The 18,431-nt window shown below is 35.9% G+C and overlaps 1 protein-coding gene across 3 annotated transcripts; it reads left to right on the top strand.

Moving 5' to 3' along the window:
* The first annotated feature begins 46 nt into the window (after positions 1-46).
* On the top strand, positions 47-16,600 carry LOC114025567 (recQ-mediated genome instability protein 1-like). Of its 3 annotated transcripts, XM_027839043.1 has the most exons (4): positions 47-378; positions 8,628-8,712; positions 13,878-14,026; positions 14,171-16,600. In XM_027839043.1, the coding sequence occupies exons 3-4, from the start codon at positions 13,907-13,909 to the stop codon at positions 15,785-15,787; spliced, it is 1,737 nt and encodes a 578-aa protein (XP_027694844.1). In that variant the 5' UTR covers positions 47-378; positions 8,628-8,712; positions 13,878-13,906; the 3' UTR covers positions 15,788-16,600. The 3 variants fall into 3 exon arrangements, with proteins under 3 accessions (XP_027694844.1, XP_027694842.1, XP_027694843.1); XM_027839041.1 differs by having other exon boundaries at positions 13,878-16,596; XM_027839042.1 differs by lacking the exon at positions 47-378 and adding an exon at positions 463-611 and having other exon boundaries at positions 13,878-16,596.
* The last annotated feature ends 1,831 nt before the right edge of the window (positions 16,601-18,431 follow it).

Raw genomic sequence — 18,431 nt, 5'->3', positions numbered from 1 at the left:
GGGGGTGGCAAAGGAACAGGGCGTGGGGGGAGGGGCGCCCCTGCCGCGTGAGCTTGCAATTTGGGGGAGTTACAGCCGGGGGGGGGGGGGAGGAGGAACAGGGTGGATGAGCTTGGGCGTGCTCGTTCGTTTGCTCGCTCCCGATTGCGGCGGGCCGCGAGACGAATAGGGCGCGAAACGGGGAGAGAAAGAGAGGAAAAAAAGGGTTAGGGCGCGCAGGGTGGCGGCTTGTGCTGTGCTTCGGTGCAGCGGGGAGACGTAAGCCGAGCTGCCGCCCGGGGTCTCGGGCAGCGCGACGGGTGGGCGTGACGGCAGGGCCGAGGCTCCGCTTCCCCCCTCCCCTGCCCAGCGGGGCCTCGAGCTGCGCAGTGGCGGAGGGTAAGTGTGCGCGCGGCGGGCCCGCGCTGCCGCCCACCCTGCCTCCTCGGTCTCGGGCCGGCCTGGGGCTGGGGGGAGGGGGTGGCCAGGTTCCAGGCGCGCGGAGTTCGGGGCCGGTTTTGGGGAGAGGCCGCGGGGTGTGCCCAGCTCTGCACTCTTTTCGTCCCGGTTGGAGAGGAAGCCGCCGGAGGCTTTGAAAAAGCTGCTGATCCGAGCTCAGAATGACCCAGAAAGTGCGGGCGCCTCCCTCGGGGCGTGCGCCCCCGGGCCGGGCGGGCCTCGGGGCGTGGGGTAGTCGTTAAGGCTGGAAGTCGGAGGAAGCCTTCCTTCCGCAGCTCGGGCGCTGAGCCTTGTTTAAGGCTTGCCTGGGCTCATTCTCTGCATGGCGTTTTAAATAAATACATAAAGTAAAATACGTGCGAGCACAAAGGAAATCAAAGGGTAGTGAAAATAAACGTCATTTTTTCCCATCCACGTTCGCGGACCCCCAGTTCGCAACCCCTGCCTGATAGAATGAGATGAGCCCTAGTACCTTAGCTAAAGCCACAGAAGGCCCTGGGAAATCTGGCCTCTACATTTTGGATTTTTGTTTCTCAGCATTCCTTGTAGGGAATTCCAGTGTGTTAGTGTTGTGCTTTTTCAGTCTTTCTATTACATTTTAAAACATTTGCATTTAAGATGCAATTATACACCTTTGTTCTCATTTCCCGAGGCACTGGGCCACCTTGGGAGAATGGTTTTTACTGAGGTTTCTACCTGGACTTAATAATTATTAATTTTAACAAAAATTTTTGGACTCCGGTTATGTTGTTGTAGAGCCCAAATTCTATCGAGTCTTGTGTGTGCTTGGCAAATATTTTTCTCAACTACAATCACTTCAAATGTAATTGGACAGCTCAGAATTTTATAAAAACATGCTAACCAAATGTCATTTATGTTTCTAGTCACGGTAATGTGCTGGAGAACCCCCAGTGACAGTTTAGCCTTGTAAATGTTAGTCCTGCACTAGTACATAAAAGCACACAATGATTAAACCTTACAACTTAAAAAAAATGGCAGCTGTCAGGAATTCACAGTTTAAGTTAATTTCTATTTTTCTTAAACCAGTTGAACAAAGTGTTCCCAAGCTTTAAATGGGAAGCTTTGCTTGGAGCTCTGGGCAAAAACATCTTATGTGCACCTAAATTGATGGAGGTTCAGTTCTGTATTTGTCTTGTAAACAAGGTTTTAAACTTAATGTAATAAATCTGAAATTTTCCAATCCATAGTGTTGCTTTTTCCCCCCATTTTCTTCCCTGCCTAGTCTCACTTCTAGACTTCTAACTGGTTGTCTCCATGACCTCCAGATAGAAATATGTGTACAGACTTAATTCCATCCTTTACATAAGTGGTCTAGTAGGGAGAGCCTTGGACCCAGAATTGGAATATTTGGATCTTGGACTTAACAGTGTGATTATGAACGATTGGTATTTGGCAAGTCTCTTAAATTCTCTCAGTCCCCATCTCCTCATTGTAAAGTGAGAATATTTGCATTTCTTGACTTGCAGGACTGTTGTGAGGAAAGCATTTGGTAAACTTTAAGGCACAATGACCTCCTGGGTCCCTTCCAGTTCTTACAATCTGTGATTCTACTGTTTGCATCAATGTGTGTTAAAAAATAATGAAGCTGATTATCCTGTTTTACCAGAAGTAGAACATCTTTTGTAGTGAATCCTGGACTTGGAGATCTTAGTTTGAATCTCTACTATGATACTGGTCATCTGTGTTACCACAGGCAAGTCTCTTAGTTCCTTAGAACCTAAATTTCCTAATTTGTAAAGTGGGAGAAATAAAATATACGTTACAGGATCTTAATGGATCAAATCCTTTGTAAGGCCTCAGTCACTATGTAGATATAGATGTTATTCCAAGAGTGGTGCAGGATTTTTGGAGATTTCATTTGTACTCTGCAATTGAGTTTTTTTTTTGGTGTGTGTGATTTATTTGGAAATGCATATTGTCCTTGTTACCTCCATTTACCTGCATCTTTTACCTAGCTGGTAAAAAAATGTGACAAAAGAGAAATAAAGGAAACCATGGCATACTAAGAATTTTGTGAAGCACCAATGCTATAAGGAAGTGGTGGAAAATTGTATGACTAAATATTTAGCATTTGCTATAGATTAAAAGTAATTCCAGATATTATGGAGAGGCTGTGAGGCTTAAGATTCTGTCTCTCTCCTTGAGTACAAGGTCTTTTTAGCAAGGTAAAATTTAAATGTGGAATTAAAGAAGGTAATCTGATTACTTGCTGAATGTTTGGTACAGATTTTTAAGATAGAGATTATTACTCAGGACATTAGTCCTTTAGGCTTGTTACTTCTGGTGGAATGGACAGAGTAGATGCTTGATAAAGGTGGATATTGCTGCCAGGAGTTCCCTTGGTAACCTTGAGCAACTCACTTCCCTTTTCTAGGCCTCAGTTTTTTCATTTGTTTGATAATGGGTTGTACTAATTGGGTTCAAAGTTCCCTTTCAGTTCAAAAATTCTATGGCATTTTAAAAAAATTGATGAGTTATTCCTCAGAATATTGGAAATAGGTGGGAGGTAGACAGGTATAGTAGAAAAAGACAAGAGAGACCTGAGTTTGAATTCTGACTCTAACATATTATTGACCCCATTTTATAGATTGGAAAGAGAAGAACATTGATTTGCCTACATGATTTAGCTATAGAATTAGTCCAGTTGCTTCATTTTACAGATGAGAAAACTGAGACCCAGAGAAGTGAAATGATTTGACCAAGGTCTTTTAATAAAAATAAATGCTGAATATAATTTGGTACATTTTAAAAAGGAAGAAATTAAATATTAATTTTCAAGGTATATATTTTTCTGCCCTTAATTCCTTTTCTCCTTTACCCATCCCTATAACCAAAAAGATATAGTAGGAGGTTCTGTTCCATTTCTTGCCAAAAATTTGCCCTCTGACCTGTGGGCAAATCACTTCAGTTCTTTGACACCTCAGTTCCTTTGGTGCAAAAGGACTGAGGGGCTTAGGTGATCAGGAAGGTACTTTCCAATTCTGAAATGCTGTGACTTTATTTTGTGGAAAAACATAACTTCCACTGTATTTTTTAAAACATGATTCTACTTACTGCACTACCTAGATCTGTAAAGCAGGGAAAAGGAAGTAATAAGAATATGGAAAAGGTTAGTTACTAGCTGTGTAAATAGGAACTAATTTTTCTCCTGTGTTCCTTCTTCTTTTCTAGGATTCTTTTCATCCTTTGGTTTATTCTTTGCATCAAGAAACTTTTGCCTTTCTTCCTCATTCCTCATCTTTTATGTTCAAGCATTTATTCCCAAAGCTGTGCATCATTGCTCACTCAAGGACTTCGTTAATAATGAAGTGAACTCTGTTATGATCACTTCGTTGCTTTGGAACTTGAATGAATTGATGATGACTGACAAATAATTTTACATGGTTGTGGTATTTTTCTGTGATAGAACAGAAACAGATCCAAGTGTTTGGTTTGGGCGGGAATTCTGGGAACTGTGATTGGAAGAAAACAAAGAAGAGATAGGAAAAATATTTTTTAGGTAATACTGAGATGTTTTTATAACTTGATAATTTGGAATCATTGACCCATTGTGTCAGTGATACTAGGCTAAAAAAAATTTATGCATAAGGATTTAGCTTCCTGGTTTTTATGATAAGCAGCTCCTAGGTGACCACTGAAACTACATTGTCACTGTCCAGCAGCTTTAGCTACTTGGAACATAGCTGAGAATCTGAAATGAAGAATATCTACAAGAAGCTAAAATAATTGCTTTAAAGTTTATGTACTTATATGAGAGATTCTCATTTATATATTCACTCATATTACAGAAGTTCTAACAATGTGTTTATTTGACTCAGTCCATATACATAGCAGATTAGAAGTGCTGCTTGATTCAGTCATATTGTGCATACCGTGATGCAGTCACCTAATAAGAGTGACCACTGATGAGAGAATACAAAAGAACCAAAAATGCCTATCTGGGCCATTTTTTATATGACAGATAGACATTTATCTCAGGTGCTCATGACCTAGTCCAGGTATGACAGCATAGTATGTTAATTGATATTCATTGTAATCGACAAGCATTTATTAAGTTTCTGTTATGTGCCAGGCATTGTACTAGGTGCTGGGAATACAAAAAAAAAATGAGTCTCAGCTCTCAAAGAGTTTAAATTTTATTGGTGCAAAACATATTTATGTAATATATACATCTATGTTTATGTATATGTGTATATGTGTGTTTCTATATGTATATGTGTGTGTGTGTACTCGTGCGTGCATGTGTCAGTGTATATATGTGACAAATGCAAGATGCTGGGGGGTCAGCAAAGGCTTAAAGACTAACTCCTGAGTTAATCAAAAGGTTATTTTCTTCATATTGTTTAAGAAGGCAGGGATTTTTAGTTTTAGTTTAGTTAGAAGCATTTCTGTCCAAATTATTAACAAAATTGTCTTGGGGTAAAGCTGTAAGCTTCAGTTAATTTGGAAAATAAGCATCTTATGTGGAATTGCTTCTTAGCTTCTGAAGCTGAATAAATGAAGTATGGTGGTACCTACTGTACCTTCACTTGTTCTCAACATCGCTGAAGTAGATAGATAGAAAGTAAATATTAACTTTGATTTTTTTTTTGGTAAGCAGACGGATTATGTATGGAGAAGTTGTGCCTTTAACGTTGAGTAGTATTTTTATGTAACAACACTGCAAAGGGTTATGTAGTACAGCTAAAATGACGTGCTTTTTTAAAATTTCGAACAAGAATTGGGTTATGTAAAGCTAACTTAAAAATATCCAACTCTCCTTTAAATTCAGTATGACTAAAACGGTTCATGGCTGAGAGGATTTTCCTGGTTTCCTTTGTGTATCCAGATCATTTTCTGTTTCTTTATTACTTTTGCAGGAAACCTTGCATCCAGTGTAGAGTGAAGATGATTACTTATATGGATTGCAATATTGCCTTTTTAGTATTTATAACTAACTGTTTATCTGTTTAAAAAAAAATCCCAAACTATTCATATGTGTTAACTCTTAATTTTTTTCTTTTTGGTTAAGAGTAGGTGACTAACTCTATCTCTCATTTGAATCACCAGACTAGTAACTAGGTTTTTTCAACCCATTGCTTCTACTGCTATTGCAGAAAGAGGGAGTGAGAGGAAAGAGTCTAGGAAATTTTATAGAAGACTAGTGATGTAAGAAAGCAATTAATGAAAGAATTTACCTATTTACTTTTCTTTGTCCTAAATTAGACAATACTGCTTGATTTTCTTACCCCAACCCTCATTTTTAGAATGTATCTTGTTTACTACACTATAATTTTAAAATTATTTCATAATAATAAATTCTATAGTAACATGGTAATTAATAATAAATTATATCACTTTCACTTAAATTATTAGATAACATTTTTCTTTTGATCTACAAATCAAATCCTGTCTTTTTGAATACCATTATAATATCTCAGTAGATAAAATGAAAACTCCTTTTGTCTTAAAATAATGATGATTTTTAAAAAATGTGATTAGGTTTAAATCATTTGAATCTTTTCTGTTAGTGGTTTTCTAGACTTTTGGTGCTAAATCTACTAGGGATTATTCAGTGATAGGTCTCTTGGCCCCTGGGCTGTAGGCTTCTTTCCATAGATCTTTAGCTGTTGCTGTAGAAGTGCTACTTAATGCAGGCACATAATGAGGAAGAGTGTGATCCCTGAATATAGGGGACTAAAAGTGTGTACAAACTTAAGCCCCTCAGGCTCTCATTACCTAGTTAAGGTGCTAATGGGAAGCATCCAATGAACTCTGCCAGAGCGATACTCTTCTTACGGCACCATGATTGTATGAGCTAGCACTCTTTGTCTAAAAGAAACCAATTTGTGAAACTTCAGAGCCAACATGACACTTTGAAAAATATGTTTCATTTTATTAAGGATATCTTACTTAGCATTCAGATATAGTTTCTGGACAAAACAGCATCGACTTGTATGGCCATCTTTGCTTTGAAACCAGCAAAACATCACTGATAACGTTTATAAATACACTGTATTCCTACACTACTTTATAGTATAATAGACGTATTTGAATGGGATTTTGATTAAATTGCAGGATCCACTCAAGCCTATGTTAATATGAGATTTTATATATACACAAATATTGTTATAGCTAACCTTGTTTATAAAAAAAAATTGTCTCAGTGGTACATTTATGACAAACAGCAGTATATGTCTTGCATTATGCAATAATGTTTCTGAAAAGTTGTGTAAATGAAATAATTTAAATATACTAGAAGAGTTTTCTATTTAAAGATCCCTGGAATAAATTCTTTTGTAAAGCAGATAATTATTTTGAAATGTAAATTTTTTTTATGGAAGGATTTTTATATATTGAACTTAATAGTTCAAGTCTGTGCCTGAACAAGAATCCTTTCTAAAACAGTAAAGAGGAATCTGTTACCTCCTGAAACAGCCAGTTCCAATTTTGTGCAGCTCTAATGGTTAGGAAGTTTTTACCCTTTATATCAAACTTAAATCTGTCTCTCTGCAAGTTCCATCCATTGTTCTTCATTCTTTATTTGGTGCCTTTTTTGGGAGTGGAGCTGGGGAGCTAGGCTCAATTATGCCCATCCTCTTGGACATCAAGAACTCCAGATTTTGGGGGGGGAACCTGAAATCCAGCCTTAGTTACCTTTCCCTAGCCTTTGTAATGTGTAAATTGGATGAAGCATGGAATTATATCCCTCATCTAAATCACTGATAAAATTATAGCCACTCACCAAAGACTCTAAATACTTTGCTAGAGACTTCTTTTGAAGTTGAACTAGACTTATTAATGACTCTTCTTTGTGCCTGGTCATTTAATTAATGCTGAATTAACTCTTTATCTACTTGAAAGTGAGGATTGTTGGTTTTTTTGGGGTTTTTTTTGGCCTGGCACATGATAGTTCCTATTAGTTTTGTCCATAGAAAGCTTTGTGAAAGTCTAAGTGTGTTACATTTACAGCAGTATTTTAATAGGTCCAATAACATATTAAAAAAAAAAGGATGTGAGGTTAGGCTTTCATGACCTATTTTTAATGAAGGTGTATTAGCTTTTAGTGATCATTGCTTTTATTTCTAAAGGTTCACAAATCATCCCTTTAATAATATTATAGAATTTTTTCTCTGCCAGTGAAATCATATCTTTGAAATAAGTAAGAAGCAGATGAGATCAGAGGTTGCATTATTAAAGTTTTTAAGTTTGTTTGTAACCTGAAACTTATTTTTCTGTAGAAATAAAGAGGAAGTTAGCAGGCACATCGCTAAAAGTCTATTTAAACCATAATATAGCTGAACATGATAGTACTAATATCTCTGTGGAAACAAATCACCATTTGTAGTAGGGATTCTTAACTTGGGGTCCCATGAATATGTTTCTTAAAATATTTTGTTAACTAAATTTCAGTATAATTGGTTTTCTTTGTAATTCTATATTTTGTTTTATGCAGTTAAAGATATTATTCTAAGAAAGGCTCCATGGACTTCACCAGGCTGCCAGAGGGGTCCATTGACACCAAGTTAAAAACCCTAATTTATAAGCATTATTTCCATGAAAAAGTACATTTTAAATTCTACTAGATAGGTGTTCTGCCACCCTCAACTCTTACTCCCCCTTTTCCATATTGACCTGGCTTCAGGGAGATGAGGACTTGGGGATGTTGTTCCTAATAAAGCCTTAGTCTTAGGGTGAAGGCTTAGGTTGGGAAGAGATTAGTGGTTGTGACCTTAAAGGAGTGAAGGAGAAGAGAATTCGAATGTTGGGGGGGGGGGTTGGAAGTAGCTTCTCATATGTGCTAGTTGTTTAAAAAGTTGGATGTTGTTAAGTAACAACCATATACTCTCCTCCTCCCCCTCCCCCCCATAGGGTCAAGTGAAAGCTGTTGTTCATTCTAGTCCAACTCCTCATCTCCTTTTTGGGGGGTTGGGGGGAGGGTTCTTGGCAAAGATACTTGCCCATGGTCACACAGCTATAATAAGTGTGTCAGGTCATATTTGAACTCAGATCTTCATGACTCCAGGCTCCGTGCACTTGAGCCATCTAGCTGTACAGGATTTCGAATATGCAGGCTGCTTCTAATCACTCACTGGCTCTGTGGATTTAAGGAAGTCGAAATCTCTGTGAGGTAGTTTTTTGATGCTGTCAAATAAGAATTATAATACCAGCCCTTCCTCCCTTTACAGATTTGTTCTAAGGATCTGCTTCAGTTCAATAAACAAATGAGATGATAAATAGGAATTTACTTTGAAAGTCAAAAGTTTTCCAAAGGTAAGATGCTACTATTTTACATTTCTCTATCATACTTTAGATAACTTTCCTTCCTTCTAGATGATCTTCACTCAAAGAGTTATGCTTGTTTTTATTTCAGACCTTAATCTGACCAATCCTCCTCTCACCCCCTCCTCCCTTCTTTCTCAATAGCAGTATCTATCAAGTAGAGAACAGGATTGGGTAGAAAATAGCCTATAGCTGAGAGCCACTAAAGTATTTCTTGGTGATCTGTAGCATAATAAAAATGATATAAAGGGCTTGATTATGGTTGTGACATGTGAGATGAACAATTTGCCTCTTTGCCATTGCTAATGAAAGTATACTCTTGGCAGATTAGATTATGTACTTCACAGTTCTTAGGCAAGGCTTGATTCTAGTTTCAAAGATTATACTAAGCCTAAAAGATACCAGGCCATAGAGAAGTAAAAGTGTTGACAGATATTGAAAAAGTCACCTGCAGCACTTACTATATGAGGTAATTTCATTGAGGGCAGGGGCTTTTTCTCTTTGTGTCCTCTGCATCCAGCACATAGTGCCTTACACTTAGTAAACATTCAGTAAATATTTTTTGAATTGAATTGCTTATTCATAGTTGGTCACTGATGTATCTAAGGATAAGAAAAATATTTTTGTAGACATGTGATGTTTGAACTCTGGCTCTACCAATTAACTAGCTCTGTGACCTTGGGCAAGGTGATTTAACTCTGTGGGCCTCCATTTCTTCTTGGAAAGAAGTTGCAATTGGGCTAATGTTCTCTAAAGACTTATAGCTTTAACATTATTTTCTCTTATTTTTTCAAGTTAGGTTTGAACTGCAGTTTGGGCACAATGTTACATTAGCTAGTGTTGATGGTATCCTAGGCACAAACCTGTAAGGCTCATACTTTGATAGAAGATCAAAAGGATTTATAGTCAATGTTCTAGTACTAACATTTTATTATTAAAATATGCCTCTTTGTTAATATGTCTCTTAAGTAGCTTTGACTACTGAGATGGGTAATTCTTTTAGATTCTAAAATTAAAACAAACTTTTTAAGGAAATAAGATGGCAAGGTACAATTTTGTATCTTTCTAACTAATTTCCTTTCACTTCACCTTGATTTTTAGTTTTCAAATGTAGTTTCTAGTTATATGTTGTTCTGACCCAAACTCAAAGTACTTTTGGGCAGATTATCTTGATTTAGTCAAAAACCTTTGTACCAACTCTCTCAGGTGGGCTAGTTTGGCTTCAAAGACTGCCGCCTACGTACTATCAACTTTAAATGCCTCAGCAGTTCTGCTATGAGGCTTGTCAGTTCTCAGGAGAACAACTTCAGTGGAAAGAGACTAGATGTCTGATGGTTCTTTGCTTTTCTTTGTGATCACTTGGGAAGAGGAGAATGAAGGTACTACAGAGTTCGCAACTCGACCTCATTTCCCCTTTCCTCCACTAAGTTGTTGTTTATTTTTCTCTTATTTTTTAAATTGGGAGCTGGTAAGATGAATTTGGTTCATTACCTAATTAAGTCAAGTCATCAGTTATTTATTAAGCAGTATGTGCCAGGCCCGTGCTAAGCAGCACTGTGATACAAAGAAAACAGTTTCTGTTCTCGGGGTTCATTGTCTAATAGGGGAGACAGCATGCAAACAACTTTGTAGAAATAAGATATATACAGGATAATTGGAGATAATCAACAGAGGGAAGGCATTAGCATTAAAGGTGATTTGGAAAGGCTTCCTGTAGAAGGTGAGGTTTTAGCTGGTGGACTTTAAGGAAGCCAGGAGTGGAGATGAAGAAGGAGAGTGTTCTCAGTTGAGTTGCCTTAGGAGCATGTAGCAATCAGCAACTTTTAGAAACTATCTCAGTAGATCATGTATCTCTTAAATATAGCTTATTACATAAAATTTTAAAAACTTTATGGAAAGATTTAAACTGCTTTCATAATTTTTTTTAAAAATTGTGTTAAGGCAAGTCTAAGCTTATTATACTATTCTTGTAGAAGCTATGATTTGCCTTCTTAAGATTATAAAACCCTTTGTAGTAAAATATTAGGAATAAAAGCAATGTTAAAGTAGATCTTAAGTCAATAGTTCTCAAACGGTTTTTGCTCATGGCATAGTATTCTTTGTCATTAAGTATCTGGAGGGCTGTGGGAAAGTGGGGAATGTGATTACAAGTGTTAAATTCCATTGAATTGGGTGAGAGGCTTGTGCATATGCATGACCCATTTCAGGTGTATGTTCCATAGCTTCAGGGCACACCTAATGAAATTCTGGGGTGTACCCTTCAAGAACACTATACTAAGTGATTGAATTAAAGCTCTCAATCAAGGCTTAGGATGCAATTTAGCTTCTTCCTCAATTTTTCTTTATAATTTTAAGTAACTAAGTAAAGTTGGATGGCAAATGAAACATTTCTAGCTTAAACATTTGGGTATAAAACGATGTGATAGAACAATTCTAAAACATGTACCACAAATATAAAATAGCATATAGCATTCAACTCAGAGGAGTGAAAGCTTTAAAGGCATCTTTTAATCCTCATTAGTTAAATAAGGGCAGATGGTACTCCCATTTTGCAGATGAAGAAGTAGAAGTATGAAAAGTTTTTGGTTTTGTTGGTCTTTTATGAAAGATGTTTTGCTCATTTATTTGATTAATTTATTTAAGGAACTATTTGTCACCATCTCAAGACAATGTGAATTTCTCTTAGGGAGGCCTGCTTGTTTGACTCTACAAAATTTACTACATTCACATTGAATAGGAGTCCTTCCTATCTCCTGAATTCAGTGCTGATAGGCACATCATTATATAAATATAAAGATCTTAATTTTTCCCCTCAAGAAATTGTGTTTTCCTTAATCATGACCATAATTTGGAGGTTTTCTGACAGCCATTTCTTTATCAGTTTTCAAATTTGAAAACTTAAATTTACATCTAAGCAATTTGACTAGTTACTTTTAATGGAAATACATTTATGTAGCAATGTTTATAGGGAATTCTAGTTCACCTATGTTAGTACAGTATCTTATTTTGAAGGAATTACAAGAAAAAGATGAAATCCATTGGTTTCATACCCATTAGTAAAAATATACCTCCAACCATACATCATCCTTGAGATTCTTTTTCCCCTTTACTTGAAATGTTTATTTTATGATAATCACCATTTCCCTTCCTTTCCTCCACTCCACAACCTTAAGTTACTTTGTTGTTGTTATTTTAATAATAATAACAATGATAGCTAGCATTTATGTAGCATTTTAAGGTTTGTAAAGTACTTCATAAAGATCTCATTTTACTCTTGCAACAACCCTGGGAGGAGGGTGCTATTATTATTCCCATTTTATAGTGGAGGAAGCTAAAGCAGACAGAGTGACATGCCTAGGAAATCTTTGTAGTTTTATTTCATTTCTCTTTAATTAGTGGGAGATACTTCTTTTGTTCTCATTCCTAGGAATTGTATTGGGTTTTTTGTTGCTAAGATGGGTAGTGGGAAGTACCTTGGTTGGCTTGTGAGCTATGATGAAAGCTGTATTTGGAGGTCCTGGATCAAGCCTGTGGTTGTATCTTAGCTCCTAGCTTTGTGCCTTTTTCATAGTGAGCCCCAATAAATGTTTAATTGAATAAAACTGATTTCCATAGACATTTTTTAAGGCAGGGAGACTAATTAGGAGGCTGTTATAATTAGGGTGGTGTCTATAAGAGTAGGGGATGCTAGGTGGCACAGTATAGGGTACTGGACCTGAAAGTCAGGAAGACTTATTTTCCTGATTTCAAATCTGGCCTTATACACTTATTGGTTGTGTGACCCTGGGCAAGTCATTTAACCTTGTTTGCCTCAGGTTCCTCATCTGTAAAATGAACTGGAGAAGGAAATGGCAAACCACTCTAGTACCTTTGCCAAGAAAAGCCCAAATAGAGTTTTAAGAGTCAGACACAACTGAAACAACTAACATCAACTATGAGAGTAGAGAGAAGAGGACAAATTCAAGAGATGTTACAGATATAGAATAACAAAAACTTGACGACTGGTCAAGGGGGATTCTCATTGAAGTATATAGTGTTTTCCTCAGCTGCTTTTTGGAAAGCAATTCAACAAATATTAAAGTAGATGCTTTTATGTCACTAGCAAGATCAGGATATACTACTGTTGTGCAGAATCGTACTAATTTCAAGCTGAACAGTTCGAGAACAGCAAAAATATATATTGTTCTTGCCTTAGAGCTAGCATAAAGTATGGATCTCTTTACGTGAAGGATAGCCCTGGCTTTCGCTTATGGGTAGGCTCCTTATAGACCTCCTTTTTTGCCCCACCCTGCTGCCAATTTGCTAACATCCACCACACCCAGCAGTTTAGGTGAATAGCTATTTCTGTAACAGCATATCTTATCCCCATAGCCATTTCTGAACAGCAAAGGATGAGAAATAACTTGGATAAATAAATTCCCAATGGGTATATTAAAAATATATAAACCATAGCTGAAAGCCTTGTTACTCATGAGGAAGGAGGTAAGTTTTTATAGCAGAAGACTAGGACTCCATATTCTGTCAACAGTGGGAGACTGATACCCCTATTCTGTAGGATGGTTGTAAATTTGAAAAATCCTTTTAAATCAGTGGCGCTTCTTGAGCTCAGTAGAGTTCATCTTGAAGATCTTTATGCCATTGTTTTGGTGTTAAATATTACAAATTTAGTGATCCTGTTTTTAGCTTTAGCATTGTTTCAAGAGAGCTGCATTTTATTTTATATGTATTTTTCTTATTTGTTTTATTGATAACCTTTTTATGTCACACTAATTTCTTCATACCTGCCATATCCAACTTCTTCCCAAAATCAAACCTTTTCTTATAACAAAAATCATTTGACAAAATGACTGCATCTGACAATGTCTGCAGCATTCCACACTGGCAGAACCCTTTGCTCTAATGAGAAGAGGAAAGTGCATTTCAGCATCTGTTCTCTGGTATTGGAGACTTACATTTTCGATGATTGAAGTCTGATTACTTTTTTGTTTTGAATTATAAATATGTGGAAAATCAAGAAAATTTAATATGCTAAAAAAAAAGGATGTCTTAAAAATACTTGGTTTTGGAATCTGATTGAAATGTGCAACCTAGAGAATGGAAGAATATTATTCACTATTATGATTGAAATGTTTTTGTTTTTTTTTGCTTCTTTTCAGGACATTGATGCAGGACACTAATTTTAAAAATGAATATATCTAGTGTTGCAATAAGAGTGGAAACTTGGCTTTCCTCTGCATGGCATATTAAAGTACCCATGACATGGCTAGAAGCTTGTATTAATTGGATTCAAGAAGAAAATAATGATGTAAGTTTGACTCAGGCTCAAATTAATAAACAAGTGTTTGACCAATGGCTTCTTACTGATCTAAGAGATTTGGAGTATCCCATTTTACCTGATAAGATTTTGGAAGTTCCAAAAGGAGAGCTAAGTGGTTTTTATTCTTTACAGATTAATTCATTGGTTGATGTTAGTCAGCCTGTGTATTCCCAGTTACAAAAGTTGAGAGGATTGAACAGGTCAAATGATCAAGTAACAGCTGAAACACAAATATCCTTAAAGCCTTGGGAAGCAAATCCTACACGAATGCTAATGTTGCAGATAACTGATGGAGTTAGGCAAATACAAGGCATGGAATATCAACCCATTCCAGCTCTTCATCATACTATTCCTCCAGGTACAAAAATCCTCATTCATGGAAATATTTCTTACCGTCTTGGTGTTCTTTTGCTAAAACCGGAAAATGTGAAGATTCTAGGAGGTGAAGTGGATGCTCTTGTTGAAGAACATGCCCAAGAAAGAGTACTTGCAAGACTAATTGGAGAGCCTGATTCTTTAACTCCAACCAGACCAAATCACGGCCAATGCATTCCTGCACTTGAAGATGGACTAGAGCCAGCATTAGAACCTTCAGATGCAGAACTCCTAGCAAGCCTTGATGAAAATGATGAGTCAGTAGTGGTCAATAATGACACTCCTTCAGAAAGTGGGTATTTTAGCAGAAGCTGTATTTCAAACACTATCAGCAGTGTAACTACTAGCTCAGGACTTTCTATCATTTCACCAGGAAGAGATGAAGACCTACCAAATCCATCTGTAAATTTCGCTGAAGGAGATTTAGATGATTTTTCACTAGAGGATGTCTTGTTTTTAGAGGAAACTGTCCAGAAGGAACTTCAGGAAACAGAAGAAAGGAATTCATTGACATTGAACAGAGGCAGTGATAAAAATATAGAGAGACATTCACAGAAACGTAATATTACAGAGGATTTTTCTTTGGTTAATACAAATGAAAAAAATGTTCAGAATGAAAAGATTTTGTTTGAACAAATAATCAGTAAAGACAAATCTTTTAGTTATCTATCTGGTAGAGATCAAAATCCCAGCAGTATTTTGTCATTTGAAAATAATGCACACCTGCCTCAGGATTTCATAGTTAAACATAAGAACTCAGGAATATATGAGAAAATTAAACCCCCTATTAGCAATTTAGAAAACTATATAGTAAATGATAAAACATTGAAAACAGAACTGGTTAATGTACCAAAGCTAGTTTCAGAAATCAATAATGAAAGCAGTTATAGATATCCCTGTTCTTTAATATCATTAGAGAACAACATGGATCGAATTTCTGTTACTGTCGATTTGGATTCTCCACCTTTTACTTACATTTCTGTCCTATTAGCCAGAAATCTCAATGAAGTAACAACTGTGAAAGTCAAAGCATTTATTGTAACCTTAACTGGAAATCTCTCATGTGATGGTGGCTTTTGGAGTATAACTGCAAAAATTTCTGATGGTACTGCTTATCTAGATGTGACTTTTGCAGATGAAATACTAACAAATATGATTGGGTTTTCAGTATCAGAAATGAAACAGTTAAAAAAAGATGCTATTCAGCGTAAAAAATTCCAGGAAGGTTTACAGAAATGTCAGAGAGCTCTAATAGACTTGTGCTGTCTGATGACCATCACATTTAATCCTTCCTTGTCTAAAGGCATAGTATCAGTTCTGCAGGATGTAAATATGGAAGACTTAGAAAGCTTAAAGAGACGCTTGAATAAGTAACATCAATTTTTAATAAATCCATAACTTTTGAATAGATAACCTACCAGAACAATAATAAAAAATAATTGAAAACACAAGTTTCTAGGATTTTATCTAAAAGGCAAATGTTGACATCTTTAGTGTTCTCTTTTATTTCATTTTTGGGAATAAAAAGAGTAAAGATCCAAAACTAATTTTGGTGTAATAAAAAAAACCCAACCTGTTTTAATTTTAAGGGTAAAAAAAAGACACTTATCTGAAAGAAAAAGTTTAAACAAGAAGCTGATTTTTGTTATCCATCACTTCTGATAAGCATTTGTGCTTTGTCAACCGAAATGATTTTTAGTGTTATATGAATGTTAGTGCTGGGTTGTATTAATAAAAATTGAAAATCATAAGTAAAATAGGTTCATCTTAAAGTATTTAATGTTTTAAACAGAAATTACTTGTCTTTTCTTACAAAAAATTGATGTAATCCCAGGGTACCAAGTGTTGGTACTTCAGATTGTAACTTCAGATTGAAGTTACTCTCTTCATTTTTAGTTTTCTGGTTCTTGTTTTTGTGATATGAAAGGTAAACTTTGCAATGTTATATATGAAAAAGAGTAAATTATTACAAAAAAACCTTATTTTGAAAGATGTTCTATTTTCAAATGGTATTGAAAAGTTAATATTCAAATTCAGGGACTGCTAGCATGTTGGATAAAAATAAGCTTTTCATCTTTGTTTATAGGTGGTGCTGACTATTTAAACTAAAAATTATAAAGGTATACATGATTTTGCTGAGTTTTTTTCATCTTTTCAGTTTTGCTATCATAACCTTTGTTTTTAAAAGAGAAAATAATCTTTTCAAAAATTATAAATATGCCTTAAATTTTAAAACATTGACTATGTATAAGAAATAAAAAATAAACCTAATTTCTTTTTATTTTTTTAATGGGAGTAAAATTTTAACAATGAACTCTTAAAACAGGTCATTTTTACTTACTGATTTGGTTAGATTTGTGTTAACTAATATATCATCATTAATAATGTTGATATACAATAGAATTCTGTTGGTTCCTAACTTTGTAGTGGTTACTTTAGTGGGGGCTTATGGAGTCAGCCATTGAAAGTAAAAGAGAGTGCCTCAGGAAAAGTCCACTTTCTGGTGCTGAATTTTGTGCCAGGTTAGTTAAGTTTGGGCATACAATGATTTAACATAACCTCTGACCAATTAAATAAACATTGTATCTCCTATGAGTAGTGTACTGTGCTAGATGTTAGAAGAGAGAGGAAGATAAAATGAGATTGGAACCTCAGAGATTATCTAATCTTACATTCTCATTTTCAGATTGAGGAAGCTGAGGCCCAGAGAAATTAGGTGAATTGCCCAGGGTCATGTAGGTAGTAAGTGACAGAGCTGGGATGGAAACTCAAGTCCTTTGAATACAGACCACTCTGGATCACACTATCTCACCTCTTTAAAGGAGTTTATAACCAAGTGGAGGTGATAAATACATAGTGTCTGTCAATTTATCATGTGACCAATAGTTAATTTACCAAATAAACTTAGTAAAATGGTTTCTGCCCTCAAAATCTGCCTTTTAACAAATTCCAACAATTGTTTTTGCATTCAAGTATGTTTTGGGAACCCCTTTTCAATTTTGCCTGCCTTACAGTATTCTAGATACATAATAAAAAATAGCTGTGTCACAGTTTATGTATAGTGTATTCCTGGAACCTGTATATAAAGCTTTTTATAAGTAAAAAAAAAATATTAAATATATCAAGAGAGGTTGTTACTTCAAGGAATCTGATGGCAAATATTTTATAAAGCAAAGAAGCCCATTATAAAATGGATCATCACCTCTCTTCTCCCTCAGTGGATGTTTTGTAAATTGGAATTTATATATATTGGGGTTGTATAACCTGGTATATTCATGTTTGTGCCATTCTTAAACATTAGAGCCTTTTAATATTCACAGACCTGGAAAAAGGAATACATTGTTCTCTATTTGCAATGCCTTGGCCTTCAAGTGACTAAGGTACAATACAGTATGATATATAAAAAATATAGACCAGTGACCTGAAGAACAGTATACTCCTATAAAAACTAAGTTTCAGCTTTTTAACTGATGTGACCTAATCTGTCACCATAATTTCTAGTCCTAGATGTCAGTACTCTTCCCTTTCAGATCTCTAAAGGAGATCTTGAAGTAGAAAAGCCAGAGGAGATAACTAAGGGAAAGGATACAGAGGAGAATAATGAGTTTTTAAAAATACAACTGTTGCTGTCTGGAAAATGCTTTTTGTATATAGAAGAATACAAAATATGAAACTTAACTGAAATACAGCTGCATAGTTGTTAGGCAAATTTTATCTGCAGTGAAAAGATCCATGACTAGTGTGTACCTCCACTTCAAATTGTCAGTTATTTAGCATATCCTATATATTTAAATTCTCTTGGAATCCACATCTCTCCTGAACTATTACTGTGGCCACTTATTTGATCTCCCTTCTGCATGCTGTTACCCTCTCTTGTCTGTCCTCTAAATAGCTTCCAAACTGGTTGATGTCATTTCTTTACTCAATATATAACTCCATTGGCTTCCTTCTGCCTCTTGGGTCAAATACAGCTCCTCTGGTATCCAAACTCTTTACAAATTGGAGCCACCCTGCCCTT

Source organism: Vombatus ursinus, unplaced genomic scaffold, assembly GCF_900497805.2.
Source record: "Vombatus ursinus unplaced genomic scaffold, bare-nosed wombat genome assembly UNPS02014832.1, whole genome shotgun sequence".
In the NCBI taxonomy this organism is placed as follows: Eukaryota; Metazoa; Chordata; class Mammalia; order Diprotodontia; family Vombatidae; genus Vombatus; species Vombatus ursinus.
This window is presented reverse-complemented; position numbering and strand designations above follow the sequence as displayed.